The following is an 18,339-nucleotide window of genomic DNA, read 5'->3' as shown; positions in this document are numbered from 1 at the left end:
CATGAAACTGGAGTTCTTACACAAACAGCATGATAGAAAACAAGCCATTGTTTATGCAAGCTGGACCCAGTAATGAAGGGTTCACTCTGATATGTCAGAGCTGTAGCTTTATGCAAAGGTGCTATTAGACAAAGTTACAGATATTATTTTGGTTGAATATTTAATTTTTAATGGTCCGACATTCTGCACAGCAAATATATAGCTAAGTGTTTGTCTAATGAAAGGTTCAAAATATGAATTTGTTTTGTGTGTTTATGTACAAATCTAACAATGAAAAATGTGTACATTTGAATCCAGCCACCTTATTGCCTCTATTGGAGGAGGCTGGAGACAAAAAAAAAGCACATGTGTTAAATTGATGACGTGGGAATCAGCTGCTGTGAGCCCAGTGCAGGACACACTCCCTGAAGTCCCGAGTATTTACTTTTTTGTAGTGTTATTCCTGGTTTTATACCGAGGATGAAGTTTATCACCCAGAAGTATTCCCTGTATTCAGAGTCATTGGATCCTTTTTCCCCAGCTCAAGAAGCAGAGCTCCATGTTTTAGAAAAGCCCGTGAGCTATAAAAAGAGTATATATTTATATAGATAGTCAAGATAGAGAGCTTTTGGTTCCATTTGAAGGGCCAGAAGTTTGTTTTTACTTCGGCAGGTAAAGCAATCAAGCATGCCAAGTTAATTTGATCGGCTGTTTTCAGCCTTCCAGGTTCTTGCTGAGGTAGCCATACTAACAGTAAAACTCACACATGGAAGCAGACCAGGCGACTCTAAGGATGCTGCATTTACAGCCCCGGACACTTGCTGGGTCTGTGCAACTCACAGATTCCACCCTAGTTCTGGCCCAGTATAGCTGGGATTAATAATTGAACTTTAAGGACCCCAGAACGAGAAGCACAAGTGGTCCACAGAGGGCAACTTCTTACGAAACAAGACTTTGGAAAAGGTGATCATTTATGTCTGCCAGACACTCTTTTCCCTTCAGCTTGACACATGGACCGTGTCATCAGTCACAAGTAGTTATGGCTGCCTTAGTAAATGAGCGTGGGATAGAGCCAGGGTTCAACACAGTTGTTTTTATAACATACCACTTCTTGTTTTACCTGTTACCAAAGGTGTTACCAAAAGCTGAACATCCCTTCCAGAGATAGCAAAAAGATATATCCAGATGCCCAAGTCAGGATGTTACGAGTATGTATTTTGTTTGTATGGACATGTTTTCTGGATGTCCAGTGGCAAATGCTACTGCAAAGGCCACAGTGTTATCAGAAGTAGTTTGTAAGTACAGAGTGCAGAATCTACAGAGAGTAACAGAGGAAATCATTTTTTATAGGAGAGTCCTTATTAGAAGTTTTGAGGTTTTATTTTTTACACCCCCTACTGTCTACAATGTAGCGGACAAAGTAGAGTAAGAAACTAGAAAACTTTTGCCTGAATGCTTTATTATATTTTATCAAGCCCGTAGGGGGATGTTGGACTCTTTCCCTATGGGATTTGCTTTGGGAGTGTGTTACTCCCTTGCTTATATTTGGTCTCAGCAGCTGAAGTCCTCCTTTCGGATCTCACAGAGAATGTTGCTGATTTTTTAAGGTTTTTGACAAACTCATTTATATGTTTTCTCCCCAATTCCAGATCCTAAAAGTTTGGAAGGATCTAAAACTAAAGCCAGTTGACTTGTGGATTGTTAAGAGACGTATATATATATATATATATATATATATATATATATATATATATATATATATATATATATATAAGGAAATGTTTGGAGACTCAATACAGCATCTATTTCATGTACAGTTTTGCAAAACTTGAAAGAAAAGTCACCTGGATCCACACCAGACATTGCAAAAATGACTAAATGAAAGAAATCTCTGTGTTTGATTTGTTTCCCTCTTGCGATAACAGTCTAGGGTACTTTTTGATTCAATTACTTTAATTGTAAGGGATACATATATTTGAAAAGTAGTTTAGCCATGTTGAAGTCATATTTGTCTTTTGTACCTCCATTTTATGTAGAATCGTCTGTATTTACATATGCTGATAAGTCAGCATACCAGCAATTACGCTAGAAGGCCATTCTGGCCACAGGAGTGTACAGCCAGTACTCTGTAAATATGTCTTATCAATCATTTGTTTTTCACAGTGAAAAGTCATTTTGTAATGAAAAAAGCTGCTCGGCTATTATTTTCTCCACAATGGAGTTTTTGCTTCTTTGGCCAGGACTACCTCCACCTAAGCGTGTGGAGGTTCCAGGTTAAAGGTGAGAGCAGGTATGGTTAGTGATCAAAATATTGATCAAAAGAGAGGAGACTGTAATGGAAATTTGTAGGTTCTGTATATAATTGTATTCCATTTTATATGTATTGCACAATGCCCTCACTGTGCACACGGCACTAATAATGTTTTCAGTACATGTTTTGCATTCTTTCGAGTTCTGATTAGAATAAGCCTGCCTATGTAACGCCCCTTGTTACCATAAACGTACAATTGTAATATTAATGTGATACCTACGTAATCATGTGTATAAAAACCTTCACATGCGTCATAATAAAGGAGAACGGTTATTTGGAAAGATGCTGAGCGTATCTTTTGTGTCTGTTCCCTACTGCAGTAGTTATTAATTTGGAACCACTAATCAATATGAGGATAGGAGTTGCCTATCATCAAAATATCCATTTCAGTAGTTTACAGAAGAAAGATAATATTGCTTTTGTTTTTAGTTCAGACAGGAAGTGGCAAATATACTACATAAATACACATTTCTACCTAGATAAAAATGTATTTTCCTGTATGTGCTGAAATTATTCTTAGCCTGAAAAAAGAAAATAAATGCAGGGACCACATCTAAGTAATGCAGTATATTACTTTTTTATTTTGATAGTTAGGTTATCCTTTAAATTTAGTTGGAAATTTTAAGAAACTCATACTTACAATAAATCACATAACAATAAAGTTGCCCTTTATTATAACCAGACGGTAAAACCAGCTAAACATTTTTATTTATTTATTTTTTAAATGCAAAAACTACACTTGCAACGTAAAAATAGTGCATACTTGCACAGTTGCAAAACTATGTGAAAAATATATTTCCAAAAGTCTGTTGTGCAGTCCCAGAAGTATCCTCAATGACCCCTAGGATGGAGCTCTGATGGCTGGACAGCCCAGGAGGTCAAAAGTTTCTCTTAGTGCTCTTGCTCATGGCTGTTGATTAAGACCTATGGCTGTACAGTGTAAAATATGCCCGTGGCACCCAGGAATTACAGCTTTTTTATACTTTTGCCTATAGAGATGCACTACAGAATATTCTGTATGTGGCTATATGTGAGTAAATGTCAGTGCTTGCGCTTACATATGTATGGATGAATTTCCATGGACACATTTGATTGGAAACACAAGTACTGGTGTTTATATGTGTATAGACACATGCAGCCTATTCTGTAATGCATGTCAGTGAGCAAACTTATGCAGCAGCTCTGGCACCTGGGCACCACAAATACAGCCATATTTTACCCTGTACATCCATACTCCCTAATATACAGCCATGTTCAAGAGCCCCAGTATGTCATTATTCCCTTACAAGTTCATAGGGTGCAGAGCACACCACTGTGCAGAACAATGTGGCTCCCCACAGTTCTCTCCCATGTGTGATGCCTTCTTTGATTGATCACAACAAATTAGATGGCTGATAAAAGAGCAGAAGACAGCAAGGATTAGGGTGAGGATAAAACTGGCCTATTACATTATTTCATTTCCTGATAACAAATAAAAATATTTTCTACAGAGAACTTCCTGTGAGGGAATTAATATATTTTTTTACTCAGACAGTAGTAACACCACCCATTATTGCTAAGAAACAGACTTTATAAGAGGGCATATGAATACAACACTAGCAACATTTGAATATGCAGTTTCAGAGTGTTTGCATTTAAAAAAGATACTTTAGTTCTGTGTAGAGTAGAATTGTTAGAACCTCTTTTGTTTTGTTTTTTTCCAAATATTTTTATTAGAAAGTTTTGTATTTTTTTTTTTTTTACAAACATTCAAACAACCAAACAAAACATTTGGCACTGTAAAAACAAAAGGGCACAATTTCCAAGAATAATATGACATTTATCACAACTTGCACAGAACTATATGCATACTCAGGTGAGTGGAACAGCAAGATCCATATTAATATACATATCTATGTTCATCAGGTATGAGTCCTATACACAACATTTGTATAGTACAGAGTAAGCTTACTGTTAAGAACAAGGTATATTGTGCAAAGAAATAAATGTACCCCCCAAAACAATGCCACTAAACATTCCTAAACTAAAATCAAGCCTACTACAAGCAGAATAGTTATAAGTTGGACATCTATGTCTTTCATGATCCAGACATATCTGCCAATGTTTTGGCTCTGCCTATATATGCATGCCTCAAACTCCATTTTATATATATATATATATATATATATATATATATATATTGTGACGGTATGCGAGGTGAGATACACGATAATAGGTACATTTCACCTCGCATTCGTTCCATTGTAAGGGACTGAACCGGAATCCAGAAACCAGCCTGGTTTTATCCAGCCTCTGTGGCAGGCTGGGTTTCCGGTCCAGATGTTCGGGTCCACTGGAGTCCACAGTCAGCTGGACTTTAAATATCCAGGAAGAGAGCACAGCAGGTCGCTCTGGTTTTGAGACTCAGGAAGGAACCTGAGTGAGAGGAGCTCTGGGTGTTGGACTATAAGATTTGCTTTTCTGCATGTTTTTGTGGGTGACGGGGACCAGCCCCGCACTGTATAGAGAGGAGACTATTTGTTTAGTTAGCACCGTCTGGCAATATATATATATATAATCTTGAAAAGCCCCTAAGATTTCCTCTGGGTTCTGAGTAACCGCACCCGAGGCTGTTGTAATAGAGGCAATATGCAGGAGCCATGCGGGCATACTAAGGCTTAAAGAGCTTACAATTTTTAGGCTGTGGTGTTGCTGTAGTATTGTGCTTTCCTTTCCTGCTTTCTAGGAGCTGCGCCGGCCATCTCCCCTGTGTTTTCTGTCAGTCGGTGATGACCTCACAGGGGGTCGGGGCTGTGGGGCTATAAAGCCTGGAGAGCCAGAAGCTCCAGTGCTGTTTTCCACAGCTAGTGAGAGAAGTATACTGGTGAGTTTTCCTTCACAGTGGGGGAGGGGTGGCTGGGCTGTGTCAGTGTTTACTGAGCCATGATCACAAAATGCATTGCACCATGTGTTTACAGCTTTTCAGATACCCTAAAATCTGCTGCCACCCTGAGTGACTCCATATCCAGTATTAAGGTTTATTACGTTTTTTCCTTTAAAGAGCCAGTAAAAAAAATTAAAATTTTTTTTAAAAAAAAGCGATAGAATAGAAACGTCTTTTTTCTTTTTTCTATATCCTGTCTTTTGTTGCTGTAGTATGAGCTCACCACAGCCCCAAAGTGCACGAAGATCGTCGGAAAGGTAGGAGGGGTCTACGGGGGCCACAAAACAAAAGAGTGCAACACCAGCCTAATAAGGTGTTTTGTCTTTATAGGAGCAGAAGTCCTAAAAAAAAAAACGGAAGGCGGAAGATAAAGTCCCGCCACCGTTGCATCTCTGCATGCATCTGGGTCACGCACAGGACATAGACCCCAAGCAATGGTCAGTCCAAGCCGCAAAAATGCTCAGACAGCTAGGGCGGCAGAACCAAGTGCGACAAGAGGCCGTCCCACCGAAGGCCTCTGCTGGGCTTGTTCAGCGCCAGCCGCCCCTGAAAAGCTCTCGTGCGCAGAATGCATAAGAGATGTAGCCATTGATAGAGAAACAGAGGCACGTAGGACAAAAGACTATATTCAGGAGGCAGTGACAGAGAGTATGCAGGTGGTCGCAGTGCCTCCGGGACTAAGCCTAGAGCCAAGAACGCATCTAAGCAGAAGCAAGACGCATCACCAGGGCTTGAAATATCTTCAGGAGATTCTTCAGACTCTGATGAACCGTTGGAATATTTGTTTGACTTCCAACTCATAGACCCTTACATTGTAGCAGTGAAGGAGGCCATAGACTGGGATCAAGACACTCAGCCTCTGGAAAAAATTAAAAGATATTTCCCTAACTTGAAAAGGCAAGGGGCAACCTTCCCGTTCATGACGGAGATCCGCAAATTATGCGATGAGGAATGGGGAAAGCCAGAAGGGAAGGCGAACGTACAAAATCGCTTTTTAAGATTATACCCATTTAACACCCCAGATGCTGCCTTTTGGGAGTCACCTCCAGGGGTAGATGTGGCCTTGCAGCGCCTAGCAAGGCAGGTGCCCCTGCCATTGCAGAATTCTACAACCTTCAGAGACCCAATGGACAGACGCACAGACACAGATCTAAAGAAGATCTATTTAACTGCTGGAGCAGCTTGTCGCCCGGCCATAGCCCTAACTTCAATCTCCAGGGCACTGAAGGGCTAGGTCACAAATGTGGAGACGGCCCTGAAGTCTGACGTAGAGATGGCCAGAATCACTTCAGCAATGGAGGAACTTTATCTCTCAGCCGCCTTTTTGGCAGAAGCCTCTATAGACCTAGTAAAACTGCTTGCAAGAATTATGATGTTTTCAGTAACGGCAAAAAGGGCCCTATGGTTATGCCATTGGGTGGCAGACAGTACCTCGAAACAGGCACTTTGTAACATTCCATACAAGGGCAAGATGCTTTTTGGGGACACCCTGGAGGAAGCTATTAAACGAGCTACTGGAGGGAAGTCGGGTCTGCTACCACAGAGACCCAAAAGGAGACGGCAAACCGCTTGGTCAGGCCAATCAGAGTTCAGAAGGTCGCAAGAGGCCAGGTCATATAGACCAGACCGAGAATATACAAGACCCCAATGGAGAGGCTCACAAAGCTCCTTTCTTCGGAATGTGAAGGCTAAGGCCGCTAAGAAACCAGAGAAGTCCTTGACGGGTTGACCGCCCATCACCCCCAGGTGGGTGCCAGGTTGGCATCCTTTTGGAAGGTATGGGCGGAGAAGGTCAAGGACCAATGGGTCCAGAAAAAAGTCAAGCGAGGGTACAAGATAATGTTTAGAGAAAAAACCCCCGGGCATCTTTGTCCAGACAGAATGGCCACAAGATCAGAAGAAACGAAGGTGCTTGCAAGAATATGTGACCAAATTACTTCAGAAAGAGGAAATCTCGTCAGTTCCTGCAAAGCAGCAGGGAACAGGGGTTTACTCCCCAATTTTTCTGGTGCCCAAAGCCTCCGGAGGTCTCAGACCGGTCTTAGACTTAAGATCTCTAAACCACTACATCGATCCCAAGACATTTAGGATGGAATCAATATTTACAATTATATCAATTCTGCAACCAGGGGACTGGCTAATATCAGTCGATTTAGCAGATGCCTACCTTCATGTCCCAATCAACAGGCATCACCAGAGATACCTGAGTTTCATGGTAGGGGAAGATCATTTCCAGTTCAAATGTCTTCCCTTAGGAATCGGCACAGCACCTCGAGTCTTTTCCAAGATCTTGCTAGCTACCCTCACTGTTATACGTTTGAGGGGCATAAAAATTTTCCACTACTTAGATGACATCTTGGTAGTGGCCCGTGCAATCGAAGAGTTAACAGCACAAGGCGAAGTGGTGTTGAAAATTCTATCCGAATTCGCTGGATTATCAACAAGCAGAAGAGCCAGTTGATTCCCTCCCAAGTGATGGAGTACCTAGAGCTTGTTTTCAACACAAGCAAGGGGCAGGTCTTGCTACCACATTTCAAGATAGCTGAGCTAGTAGCCTGTGTGAAAAACGTGACGGAGTCCTCGTCGCTGTCGGTGAGGGACTGTATGACGCTTCTTGGAATGTTTACCGGAGCAACCCCAGCTGTTCCCTGGGCAAGATTTCATACAAGGGCATTCCAAACGTCATTTCTGAACCAGTGGGATGGAGTATCACTCCACCAAAAAATATTCATATCAAGACGGATCCGTCAGGGCTTGTCGTGGTGGATAGTGCCAGGAACTCTGTCGTGGGGCATGCCTCTCGGCCCCGGAGATTGGATCCAAATAACCTTGGATGCCGGTCTCCGGGCTGGGGTGCTCACTGCCTTGGCAGACGGGTTCAAGGCAAATGGAGCAGGATGGAGACCAGACACTCCAACCTTTTGGAATTACAAGCAAGATACTTAGCCTCACTGGCATTCGAGAATTTGATTCAGGGAGCTCGGGTCAAGCTTATGTTGGACAACTGGACGGCGGTCGCTTATATAACCAATCAGGGAGAAACCAAGAGCCTGCCGCTGCTGCAGTTGGCAACCGAGATAGTCGCCTGGGCCAAGGCACATATGGAAGCCTTGACGGCAGCCTACATTTACATAGCAGACCATCGGGAGTCGGGATTTTCCCAACAAAAACGAGTGGGCACTCAATAAGGACTATCTGAAAACAATCTTTTTCAGGTGGGGTACACCCTCGGTAGATCTGATGGCGACCCCAGAGAATGCACAGGTACCCCCAGTTTGTGTCAAGATTCCACTGCAACGAAGCACTAGCTCAAGATGCCTTCTCAATCCCATGGGAATTTCCCCTAGTCTAGGTTTTCTCACCGGTACCACTGATAATGAAAAGCCTATTAAAAATTGTGAGGGAGAACGTCCATGCAATTGCAATCCTACCCTTCTGGCCACAAAGGCCATGGTTCCCACTGCTCCTGCAGATGGCGGCAGTTCCCCCAATAGGGCTGCTGCTGAAGAGGGACCTTCTACAGCAGGACCAATGGTGTCACCCCAACCCAGGCAGATTGCAACTGACAGCATGGCTGTTGAATCAGCCAGACTGCAGTCTCAGGGCATCTCAGAGGAGGTACTCTCGACACTATTGAAGTCAAGAAGGGCCACAACTAATGCCACATACACCAGGATTTGGAGAAAATGTACAGAATTCGCTTTACAACAAAATTTCTCCCCATTGTCTGCAAACATTGTGCAGATGCTGGAGTTTTTACAGTCAGCTTTAAGTATGGGCTTAGCATACAACACCATAAAGGTGCAGGTGTCAGCCTTGTCTTGCTTCACAGGCCACAAATGGGCATACAAGCCACTAATAAAGCAATTTCTTAGAGCGGCCATAAGAATAAGACCACCAAGGAAGTCCCTGTTCCCAGCTTGGGACTTGGGCACAGTGCTAAAAGCTTTGCTCCAACATCCATTCATGCCTGCGGAGACATGCCCATGGGTCCTGACAGGAGTTTCAGAGCTGGCAGCTCTATCTTGCAAAGATTCCTTTGGCACCATTCTCTCAGACAGAGTGATCGTAAGGCCCTTGCCAGCCTTAACCCCTAAGGTGGTTTCCAAGTGCCATGTAAATTGGGAGGCGGTCCTACCCAGCTTCACCCAACCGCCGAGAGAAGCAGAGGAACTAGATCTCAGACCGTTGGACATGGTCAACCTATTTTCAACCTACTTAAACGGCTCTCTACAGATGCGCAAAATGGATACCTTGTTCGTCCTGCCATCAGGACCTAAAAGAGGAGAAGCGGCATCAGCTAGAACCATAGCTACCTGGATCACCAAGGGGATAAGCCTCACATATGAGAAACAGGGGCTGACGCCTCCGCAAGTTATTAGAGCTCATTCTACAAGAGGGGTGGCAGCCTCATAGGCAGCTTCTGCTAAAATATCGGTTGAAGACATGGCTAGTGGCTAGTGCATCAAATTTTGGAAACGCAGTGGTGTCAGCCCCCTTCCAAGCAAAATAAAATATTCACTAAAGCAGTATTGCCAGTTGTTTTTCAACTTTTTGTTATCCCACCCTATATCAGCTAAATCAAATCCCATTGTGTGCTGACGTGAGGCTGGCCAGGAAAATGGAAAATTGTTACCAATACTTACTGTAATTTTCCTTTCCTGGCCTGCCCTCACGTCAGCACAATCTTTTTCCCCTCCCTACAAGCCTGTCGTCCGCTAGTAATGGAACAAGGACAGGGGACGAGGAGCTCCCTTTTATCAGCTAAGAGAAGGTGGTACTGAGAGACTGGAGGAAGGGGTTAACCCACTGTGTGCTGACGTGAGGGCAGGCCAGGAAAGGAAAATTACAGTAAGTATTGGTAACAATTTTCCATTTTCTTGTCCTCGTGTAGTCACAGGTAACAAAAAAAAAAAAAAAAAAACTTAAAGACAGTCTAATCCTTCCCCAAGAGCAAAAAACTAAACAAAAGTTTTGGAGTTGTGCTTGAACATACTAGTAACACATGCCTAACAAATACAGCAATATAAAAAAATTATGAAAATGCAAGGCATTAAGGTATTGTTTTAAATAATAATAATAATAATAATAATGATAATCTAGTAACATTACCTCACTTTGGGCGTGAATGAAATTCCCTTGGCTGTAAAGTTCTTCAGGAAATGGAACCATCCCCTAAATTTTAAGATTATAACAGTTACATTTGCTGCACTCTACATACATATACATATATATGTATATATATATATATATATATATATAAAATCTATACACATAAAAGAATCTGACAATGCCTAAAGAATAATCACCTGTTCATCATCAAAGTACATTCTGATGCCATTCTGAATGAAGCAGGTATAGAGAGTTCCATTGTTGTGCTGAAAGCTTTCAAAGGTCAGTGATACGTCTTCTGTTTCCAAAGCATCCTGTATGCCATACTTGCCCTTTTTATGGAGGGGAAATATGTAAATATATAATCAGAACATATACAATTTTTTGCAGTAGTTGTATTACTGTTTATAAATGTATACATGAGTACATTTGATAGCATGAACCAACATTATTTGGGAGTAGTAATACAAACTATAGATTATAAAGTGTAAGATTTTCTTTATTTTTTGTAAATCCAGCATACACATTATATAGTGATTTCTTTTTTCTCCTCCTATAAGAATAAACACACCATACAAAAAATTGGGAGATGTGTGGCTACCCATTTACATGAGAATTACTCCTCCAGAATTTCAGTCCTCACTGACTTTGCTTACTGTATACTGTATGTGCACAACTATATTTCTTTCTTTCTTTGACAAACGCACTGCACTGTATTTATGGCAATTGTTGGCAAGGCAGTCTGTGAAGTGTGTATTCCCCTCTGCTCTTTATTGGCTGCCAGTGATTGAATATTTTATTACGATGCTTGTTGAGCTACCATGCTACTTGTGTTATGTGCAGGTCCTGTGCTGCTCCCTGATGTCCCCACTCTTCTCTCTGTTGGGCTATGAAGATTGTCAGTCTGACTCATATAGTCAGACTATACATATGTGGATGTTATGAACTACTGTGATACGCCTGAGGTCCAGCCGCCATTCTTTTTTTTTTTTTTTTTGGCAGGATCAGATGTACGTTGGTGTGACTCAGCAGCATATGTCATAGCATTTTAATTTTGTGGACTACTGCTTGTTGTTTATGGTTTTATATTACTTTTAATCTCTTGTTGAAAATAAATACTACACTATAAGCCTTTTCTCTCTGTTATTGGATTCACTGTCTGGATGGATGCCAATGTGTTTTCCCTCTGAAGTCCATGTCTAAAGTTGGAAGAATATTTATATCCAAAGAATGCTGCATATGCCCCTTAGAGAGGAGGAACAGAGAGCAATGAACTCATTTTGCTGTTCTATATGTTAGACAGCAATTGGTTCTGTTGAGTTTGCACTATTTATGTTTGGTGGAGGCAAGAACACCAAGGTGGAGGTTTCCACACTGCTGATCACCTTTGTTTTCCAATGAACTTTATTATCTGTTGTTTTTAAAGGACATTTTTTTCTTGCACTATGTATATGGTGTAACACTACCTCACACTCATTACAGTTTTTGACTACATTATTATTATTCACTGGATTCTTTATTCATACTTTTTGAAACATATGGGATAATTTTAATTATTTGAGCGTTGCATTTATTTACACCATTTATTCTATGTTGTAATTGTATGGATGGCTTATTAGAGTATACTTTTTATTTGTTTTATGGGTGCTAATTGCTGTTATTGATAATTTTGTTGCGTCATTGTGTCTTATGCTGTTAATTTTTGTGATCTTGTGTTGTCTATGTTGAGTAAGGTTGGGCTCATACATATGCGATAGGGGAACCAGCAGGATTCCAGTGCGGGTTCCCGCATTGCATGTCACTCGCAGGCAGTTCACACTGCCCTATGCAAACCACTGGGGGTGTCAATAAAAAGTTAATGACACCCCCAGGTCGGTACAGACTAGAGCTGCATGATTATAAAATAAAAGTTAAAATATAAGTGCCACGCTATTAATCTATCTTCTGAAATATCCAGTGATATCAAATTATATTCAAATAAATAAGTCAATAAATCAATCTATATAATAATGTGTTCAATTAAAGTTTATATGCTGAAACTTTGCTGCATTGAATTATTGTGACTTTTCAATTTATATATCATCCACCACTGTGCAGATCGTGTCTTCAGCAGATTATGCGCAAACCTTCACCAGCCATTATACCGGCTCACCTCATACATGAGTCAGAAAGACAAAACAATGCCTTTCTTTCTTTTGGCTACTGTCTCAACTCTTCCACAACCGACCAGCTACTCTGTATCCACTTTCCAATCAGTATCCTCCCAGGGGGATCACAAGAAAGAGCTCACATATATACTGCCCCACTGCTTGCTTCCTTCCTTCCTCCACACCAGCGTTGTAATTCGGTATTCCTGATAGGATGTGGCTCCACATTCATGCAACAATAAATAGAGGATACATAGTGCTCCCTGTTTGCAACATTTATTAAAATGCCCCAATTAAAAAACACTTAAAAGATATTCAGTTAAACCAGCTCTGTAGAATACAAATGCGTCCGCCTGCTCACCACTGTGGCTGTGTGACATCATGGGCTTCAGCTCCTCCCCTCTTCACGTGTATCACCCTCTGACAGGTCGCCTGTCCCAAGCCCTTAAATAGCCTAGCGTTACTATAGCAACCTCCCGAGCTTCACCCAGGCAGTTTGGAGTGTGTGCAGACACTCCCACTTCCTGTGGACCACGGAAGTGTCATTTATCCAAAACGAGCCATGGTATTACTACCTATGCTCTTACTATCATTTATATTCGTTATTATGCAGTGTATTTCCCACCCTAATTCAGACTGCCACGGTAACCTCCCGGTCACAATATAAACAAAAATATATTACAGTATAACACAAAAATACCACTTCTACTTACAATGTGACCTTCATTTATATATTGGTGATTGTTTTATATAGACAAACTATCTTATGCTACAGAACATTGTATTAATTTGAACCTGTACAGTGGTGGATGATATATGAATTAAGACGTCACAATAATTGAGAAGTCACAATAATTCAATGCAGAAAAGTTTCAGCATATAAACTTTAATTGAACACATTATTATATAGATTGATTGATTGACTTAGTTATTTGAATATAATTTTATATAATTGGATATTTCACAAGATAGATTAATAGCGCTGCACTTATATTTTTCATGTTATTTTATATGTTGTATGGTGAGGTGAATTCACTGGAAGTGTAAGGCAGCTGTGGAGTACTAATTAGTAAACTTTATAGTTTATTTATAGCACATAACACTTTAGGGAGGTGGCGCTAATTGTCTTTTACACAAGAGCTGCATGATTAACCGTTACAAAATCGTCATCTCGATTCAACCCGCCTCCTGATCCTAATCGGGCATTTCCGCGATTTTATGTAAACAGTGCAGACCCGAGCTGTCAAAAAAAAAAAGCAGACAAATGTTTATTAAGATTTCACAGTGCTGAAAGATAGATAGGAAAAGAGATAAAAGGTATCTTTTAGTTCTTTTACAGATCAAAAGGGAAGAACTTTGGTCTGTAAATTAGGTCAGTTTATCCACTTAAAGCAGAGTTCCACACAAAAATTGAACTTCTGCTTTAAGGGAGGTGACCCCTTGACATGCCACATTTTGGCATGTCATTTTTTTGGGGGAGGAGTGGATGTCCTCTTTTTAGAGGGTCCCAGTTCCCACTTCCTCACCGGTGTCGCAGAGAGGTGAGGGAGACGAGCAGGGCTTCATTTCCCCACATCGTGGACTCCCTGGATAGGTAAGTGTCCAATTATTAAAAGTCAGCAGCTGCAGTATTTGTAGCAGCTGACTTTTAATAATTTTTTTAAGCAAAAAGACAAAAAAATACTTTAAAGACTAAACTTTTTTGACACTTGTTGCTTACAAGTTAAAATCAGTATTTTTTTGCTAAAAAATAAATTAGAACCTCCAAACATTATATATATTTTTTAGCAGAGACCCTAGAGAATAAAATAGCGATCGTTGCAATATTTTATGTCACACTGTATTTGTGCAGCGGTGTTTCAAGCGCAATTTTCAGGGAAAAAGTACACTTCAATTAATTATATATAAAAAAAAAAAAAACAGTAAAGTTAGCCCCATTTTTTTGTATAATGTGAAAGATGATGTTATGCCGCAAGAACAGTGAGAGAATCGTGATATGCTAAGCATAAAATTTGTGATTCTCATTTTATCCAAAATCGTGCAGCTCTAGTGCAGACAGAGCCAATCACATCCCAACTGTACCATGTGATTAACTTTGATCAATCACAGCTACTCAAAACAAAACTAACTGAGTAAATCTGTTTCATTTTGTAAAATGCTTGCTTATAGCAATGTAATGTACTACTATATTTACACATAATGTGCAAAAAAAAATAATCCTGATCACTTCCTCAGAGTAGTACAATGTTACTAAGGTAACATTATATTGCTCTGGTCACAGTGTGTTAAAAAAAATAATAAAAAATAAATAAAAAAAAAACATTTTTTTTTTAATAAAAAAGTTTTCATGCTGTCACCAGTCAGTGTCCCTGAACACCGCCACACTGCACTGGTGACAGTATGTAAAAAAAGGAAATTGTGAAAATATTTTTTTTAATTTCTTTATTTTCCCCAAAAATATGACAAAAAATTTAAATATACAACTTTAAAAAACTCATCATGGCTCTTATCAAATACCCTGGACTGTCTATTTTTCAAAAAGAGGTCATTTGGGGGATATTTATACTGTCCTGGCATTTGTGGGTCTCAAGAAATGAGATAGGCCGTCAGCACATCAGGATTGATCAAATTATAGATATATACCATAGTTTGTGGAATCTTCAACTTTAATACCGACTTAATAATATACACTGATTTTAGTTATTTTGACCAAAGAAATGTAGCAGAATACACTTTGACCTACATTTATGAAGAACGATTATTTATTTGCAAAAACAGAGATTAAGATTTTTTTTTTTTTTAATTGTTAAGTCTTTTTTTGTTTAATTAGCAAAAAGTAAAAAAACCTAGTGATGATTAAATATCACCAAAAGACATCTCTAGTTGTGTGAACAAAAATACAAAAAATTTATTTTGGGTACAGTGTTACATGACCGCGTAATTGTCATTCAAAATGCGACAGTGCTGAAAGCTGAAAATTGGCCTGGGCAGGAAGGGGTAAAAGTGTCAGGTTTTGAAGTGGTTAAAGGGCCACTATTGTAATTAATATTTTACTGTGATTACTCTATGAGTGTTTACATTTTTTTTATTACAAATTATTTGTTTTATTCAAATATTTATCATTGTTACTGCAGTGTAAAAAAGTTTATAATGTGTACCTGTTCAACATCATTTTGTGTTTGAAAAGGTTGCAGCATTTGCTCAATGTCTTCTGAAACTTCTTCATCCTCCGTTTTCAGCTGTTCAATCTGTGGTCTAATTGCAGTAGTATCAGCAAAGGTGGATACTGAATCATTTTGTACCCCAGTGGATCTATCCATATTGTCTCTCATACTTTGTTCCTCTACTGAGTGGTTCTTAGAAGCCCCAGTCCCCATTTTGGAGTTATTTCCTCAAACAAAAGGGACAATGTATTCAAAATCTGAAGAGATATTCTGATAACTGTTGAAATAAAAAAATACACTTAAATACATTTGTGATATTAAATATTTCGTTTCTATATACTCCAATACTGTCCTTCCCATTAGATGATATGTGAATTCATTTTTAGGCAGTGTCAATACTGGGGTAGCATTGACAAGGTTCTTGGCTTGTTTTCTGAAAAACCTAAAATTGCACTGCCACTATAAACATCAACAATATAAAACTTCACAAAAAAAAAGTATACTAAATATATATATATATATATATATATATATATATATATATATATAGTATATTATCAGATTAATGTTATCCTAATGCATACAAGTAAAAATGTAATTTGTGGTAAATAAGAAATTAAATAAACTTGGCAAGGTTTTTCGCACATATGAATGAATGAAACAATACACAATCAGCAAATAAAAATGTCTGCCGATCACACTAAGGACACCGACTCACTGTGACCAAAAATGAACCAAGTAGTGTGAGATGGCTTCAGCTCTGCTCTCCACCTGCAGCAGAGGTCCCTCAGTCACAGTTGACACCCTTGTGGGCTTAATCGTTGAGGCAGTATGTGGGAGAACTCTATGTAACCCGTGGTTACATAGCATCATCAGCCATAAAGAAATGTTATCCAGCCAGAAGGATGATAAGAACTGCAGCGCCATCTAGCAATGGGATGACCAGCCTGCAGGACAACAATTTGTGATATGCAAGATAGTGCACCCTGGGCAAGCTAAACTATTGTACATGGTGCCATACAGCCAAAAACAGCCATACACACGATACATTCCCTAATGAAAAAAATGTATACACCCCAAATAGATGAGAAATCATTCAAACCACATGGGAACCCAATGCTTGAGACCGGAATCACAATGACAAAAAGAAAAAGAGTTTTAACCACAACCGAATGCACCAAGAACTATAAACAGTGCCAAGACAACATCATCCAGTGCCCAGGGAAAAAATGCCAAATTGCACCCCCCCTCTTCTTTATGTGCAAGCTTATGAGGAAGAAGGGGAGAGAGAGCACAGCTGTCTCTACTCCTGTCGGCCTTATAGAATTAGGAACTTGCGGCATCCCTTATTCCGGCCCTGCCTATAAACATCATTTTATTATCACTTAAATGGTAAAAACATGGTTGAAACAAAAATAAAAATAAAAAATGAATATGAGAAAACTATTTTCTTGATCATACATCATGGGACACAGGAGCTTCATTACATAGTGGGTTACATAGGCACCTCTGGTGATTGGACACTGGTTGACCCCAATTAAGTAGAATTCCTCCCCTATATAACCCCTCCCATCTGGGAGGCACCTCAGTTTTTTCGCCAGTGTCTATGGTGTTTGGTCACGTAAAACATTAGCTCTATGCAGGTCCCTGCGAGGGCCTAAGGGCTACAACAAAACCGGATCCATACCTCGGGCCGATATTTGACTCCCAAGATGGTATGGTACCCGGGCCTCCTCAGCCGAAGAAGCGAGGTTTGGCCTGTAAGTCCTCTCCTATTGGAAGACTGGGAAGTTTCTGGCAGAGCTTTTTACATGGTCCAGGTAGGAGGCTCTTCCGAGAAAGAGCCCCAGATAAACCTGAAGGTTGGCTAACAATACCTGCCGTGATGGGTGAAGGCTGGAATTTGTCTGGTTCAGCAATTCCTGCGGCGAGGACAGGTAAGGGAAGTTAATCCTATATATATATACAATTATATGATGGATTTCTTCATTGTGAGTAGTTGTATGTCTTACCTGGTTTCCACCACTAGAGGGAGTAAGAGCAGCCTGATGCATACTTACATGCCTTTCAGTACACACACTCAGTGAAGCCTGGTTCTCCAGCTGATTCACGTCTCCATTGCAGTCCCTGCCACATCAAGGTAAACACAGGAGTCCCACGTAGTCTGGGGGTCCCACGTAGCTCCGGTGGAGTTCTCCTTTCCCCCCCTGGATCCCACGGTCCTCGTGCACGCACGCGCGTGCGCGCGCGCCGGGCGCGCTCCCGGCCTAATGGAGGAGGTAGGAGTGTGGTTGTGAGCCGTGCACGTTAGTGTGCACGGCGCTGTACTGCCCAGGCGCCAGGCGGCAGATTTAAAAAGCCCAGAGCGTCAGGGGGCTGTAATTGGAGACACAGGAGCTGTGGGCAGTAAGCATCCATGGGGATTGGATCCAGGCAAACCTTAGACACCTACTCGGCATCAGGTTGTGCAGTTTAAGCATTTATATTTATTGTGAGACTTTAAGCACAACAGTGATTGCACTTGTACTAGTACCTCTGCTTTGTAGCTTAGGACTATGTCTCCTCGTAAGAGGGTCTCAGGGGGAGGTAGCAAAGACACTGGTAAATCACTGCCTAGGTCCAGGGGTTCTAAAAGTGCCTGTAAGTTACCATCCCCCCCTGCAAGACTGGAGCCAGCCTCTCAAGACGAGTCAGTGCCCCTGT

The 18,339-nt window shown here is 40.6% G+C and overlaps 1 protein-coding gene across 1 annotated transcript in view; it reads right to left on the bottom strand.

The window, feature by feature from the left end:
* LOC143960094 (uncharacterized) overlaps positions 1–18,339 on the bottom strand; it is a 143,566-nt gene that overhangs the window by 100,209 nt on the left and 25,018 nt on the right. The window contains exons 2-4 of the mRNA XM_077468373.1: positions 15,631–15,913; positions 10,523–10,657; positions 10,326–10,388 (exon numbers count right to left, since the gene is read on the bottom strand). Coding sequence (XP_077324499.1) covers positions 10,326–10,388; positions 10,523–10,657; positions 15,631–15,849 — 417 coding nt within the window. The 5' untranslated portion in view covers positions 15,850–15,913. The remainder of the gene's footprint in view (positions 1–10,325; positions 10,389–10,522; positions 10,658–15,630; positions 15,914–18,339) is intronic.

This window comes from Lithobates pipiens, unplaced genomic scaffold (assembly GCF_037356315.1).
Source record: "Lithobates pipiens isolate NorthernLeopardFrog02 unplaced genomic scaffold, aLitPip1_a1.2 Scaffold_8, whole genome shotgun sequence".
Taxonomy (NCBI): Eukaryota; Metazoa; Chordata; class Amphibia; order Anura; family Ranidae; genus Lithobates; species Lithobates pipiens.
Note: the sequence above shows the minus strand (reverse complement) of the source record. Positions and strands in the feature narration are given on the sequence as shown.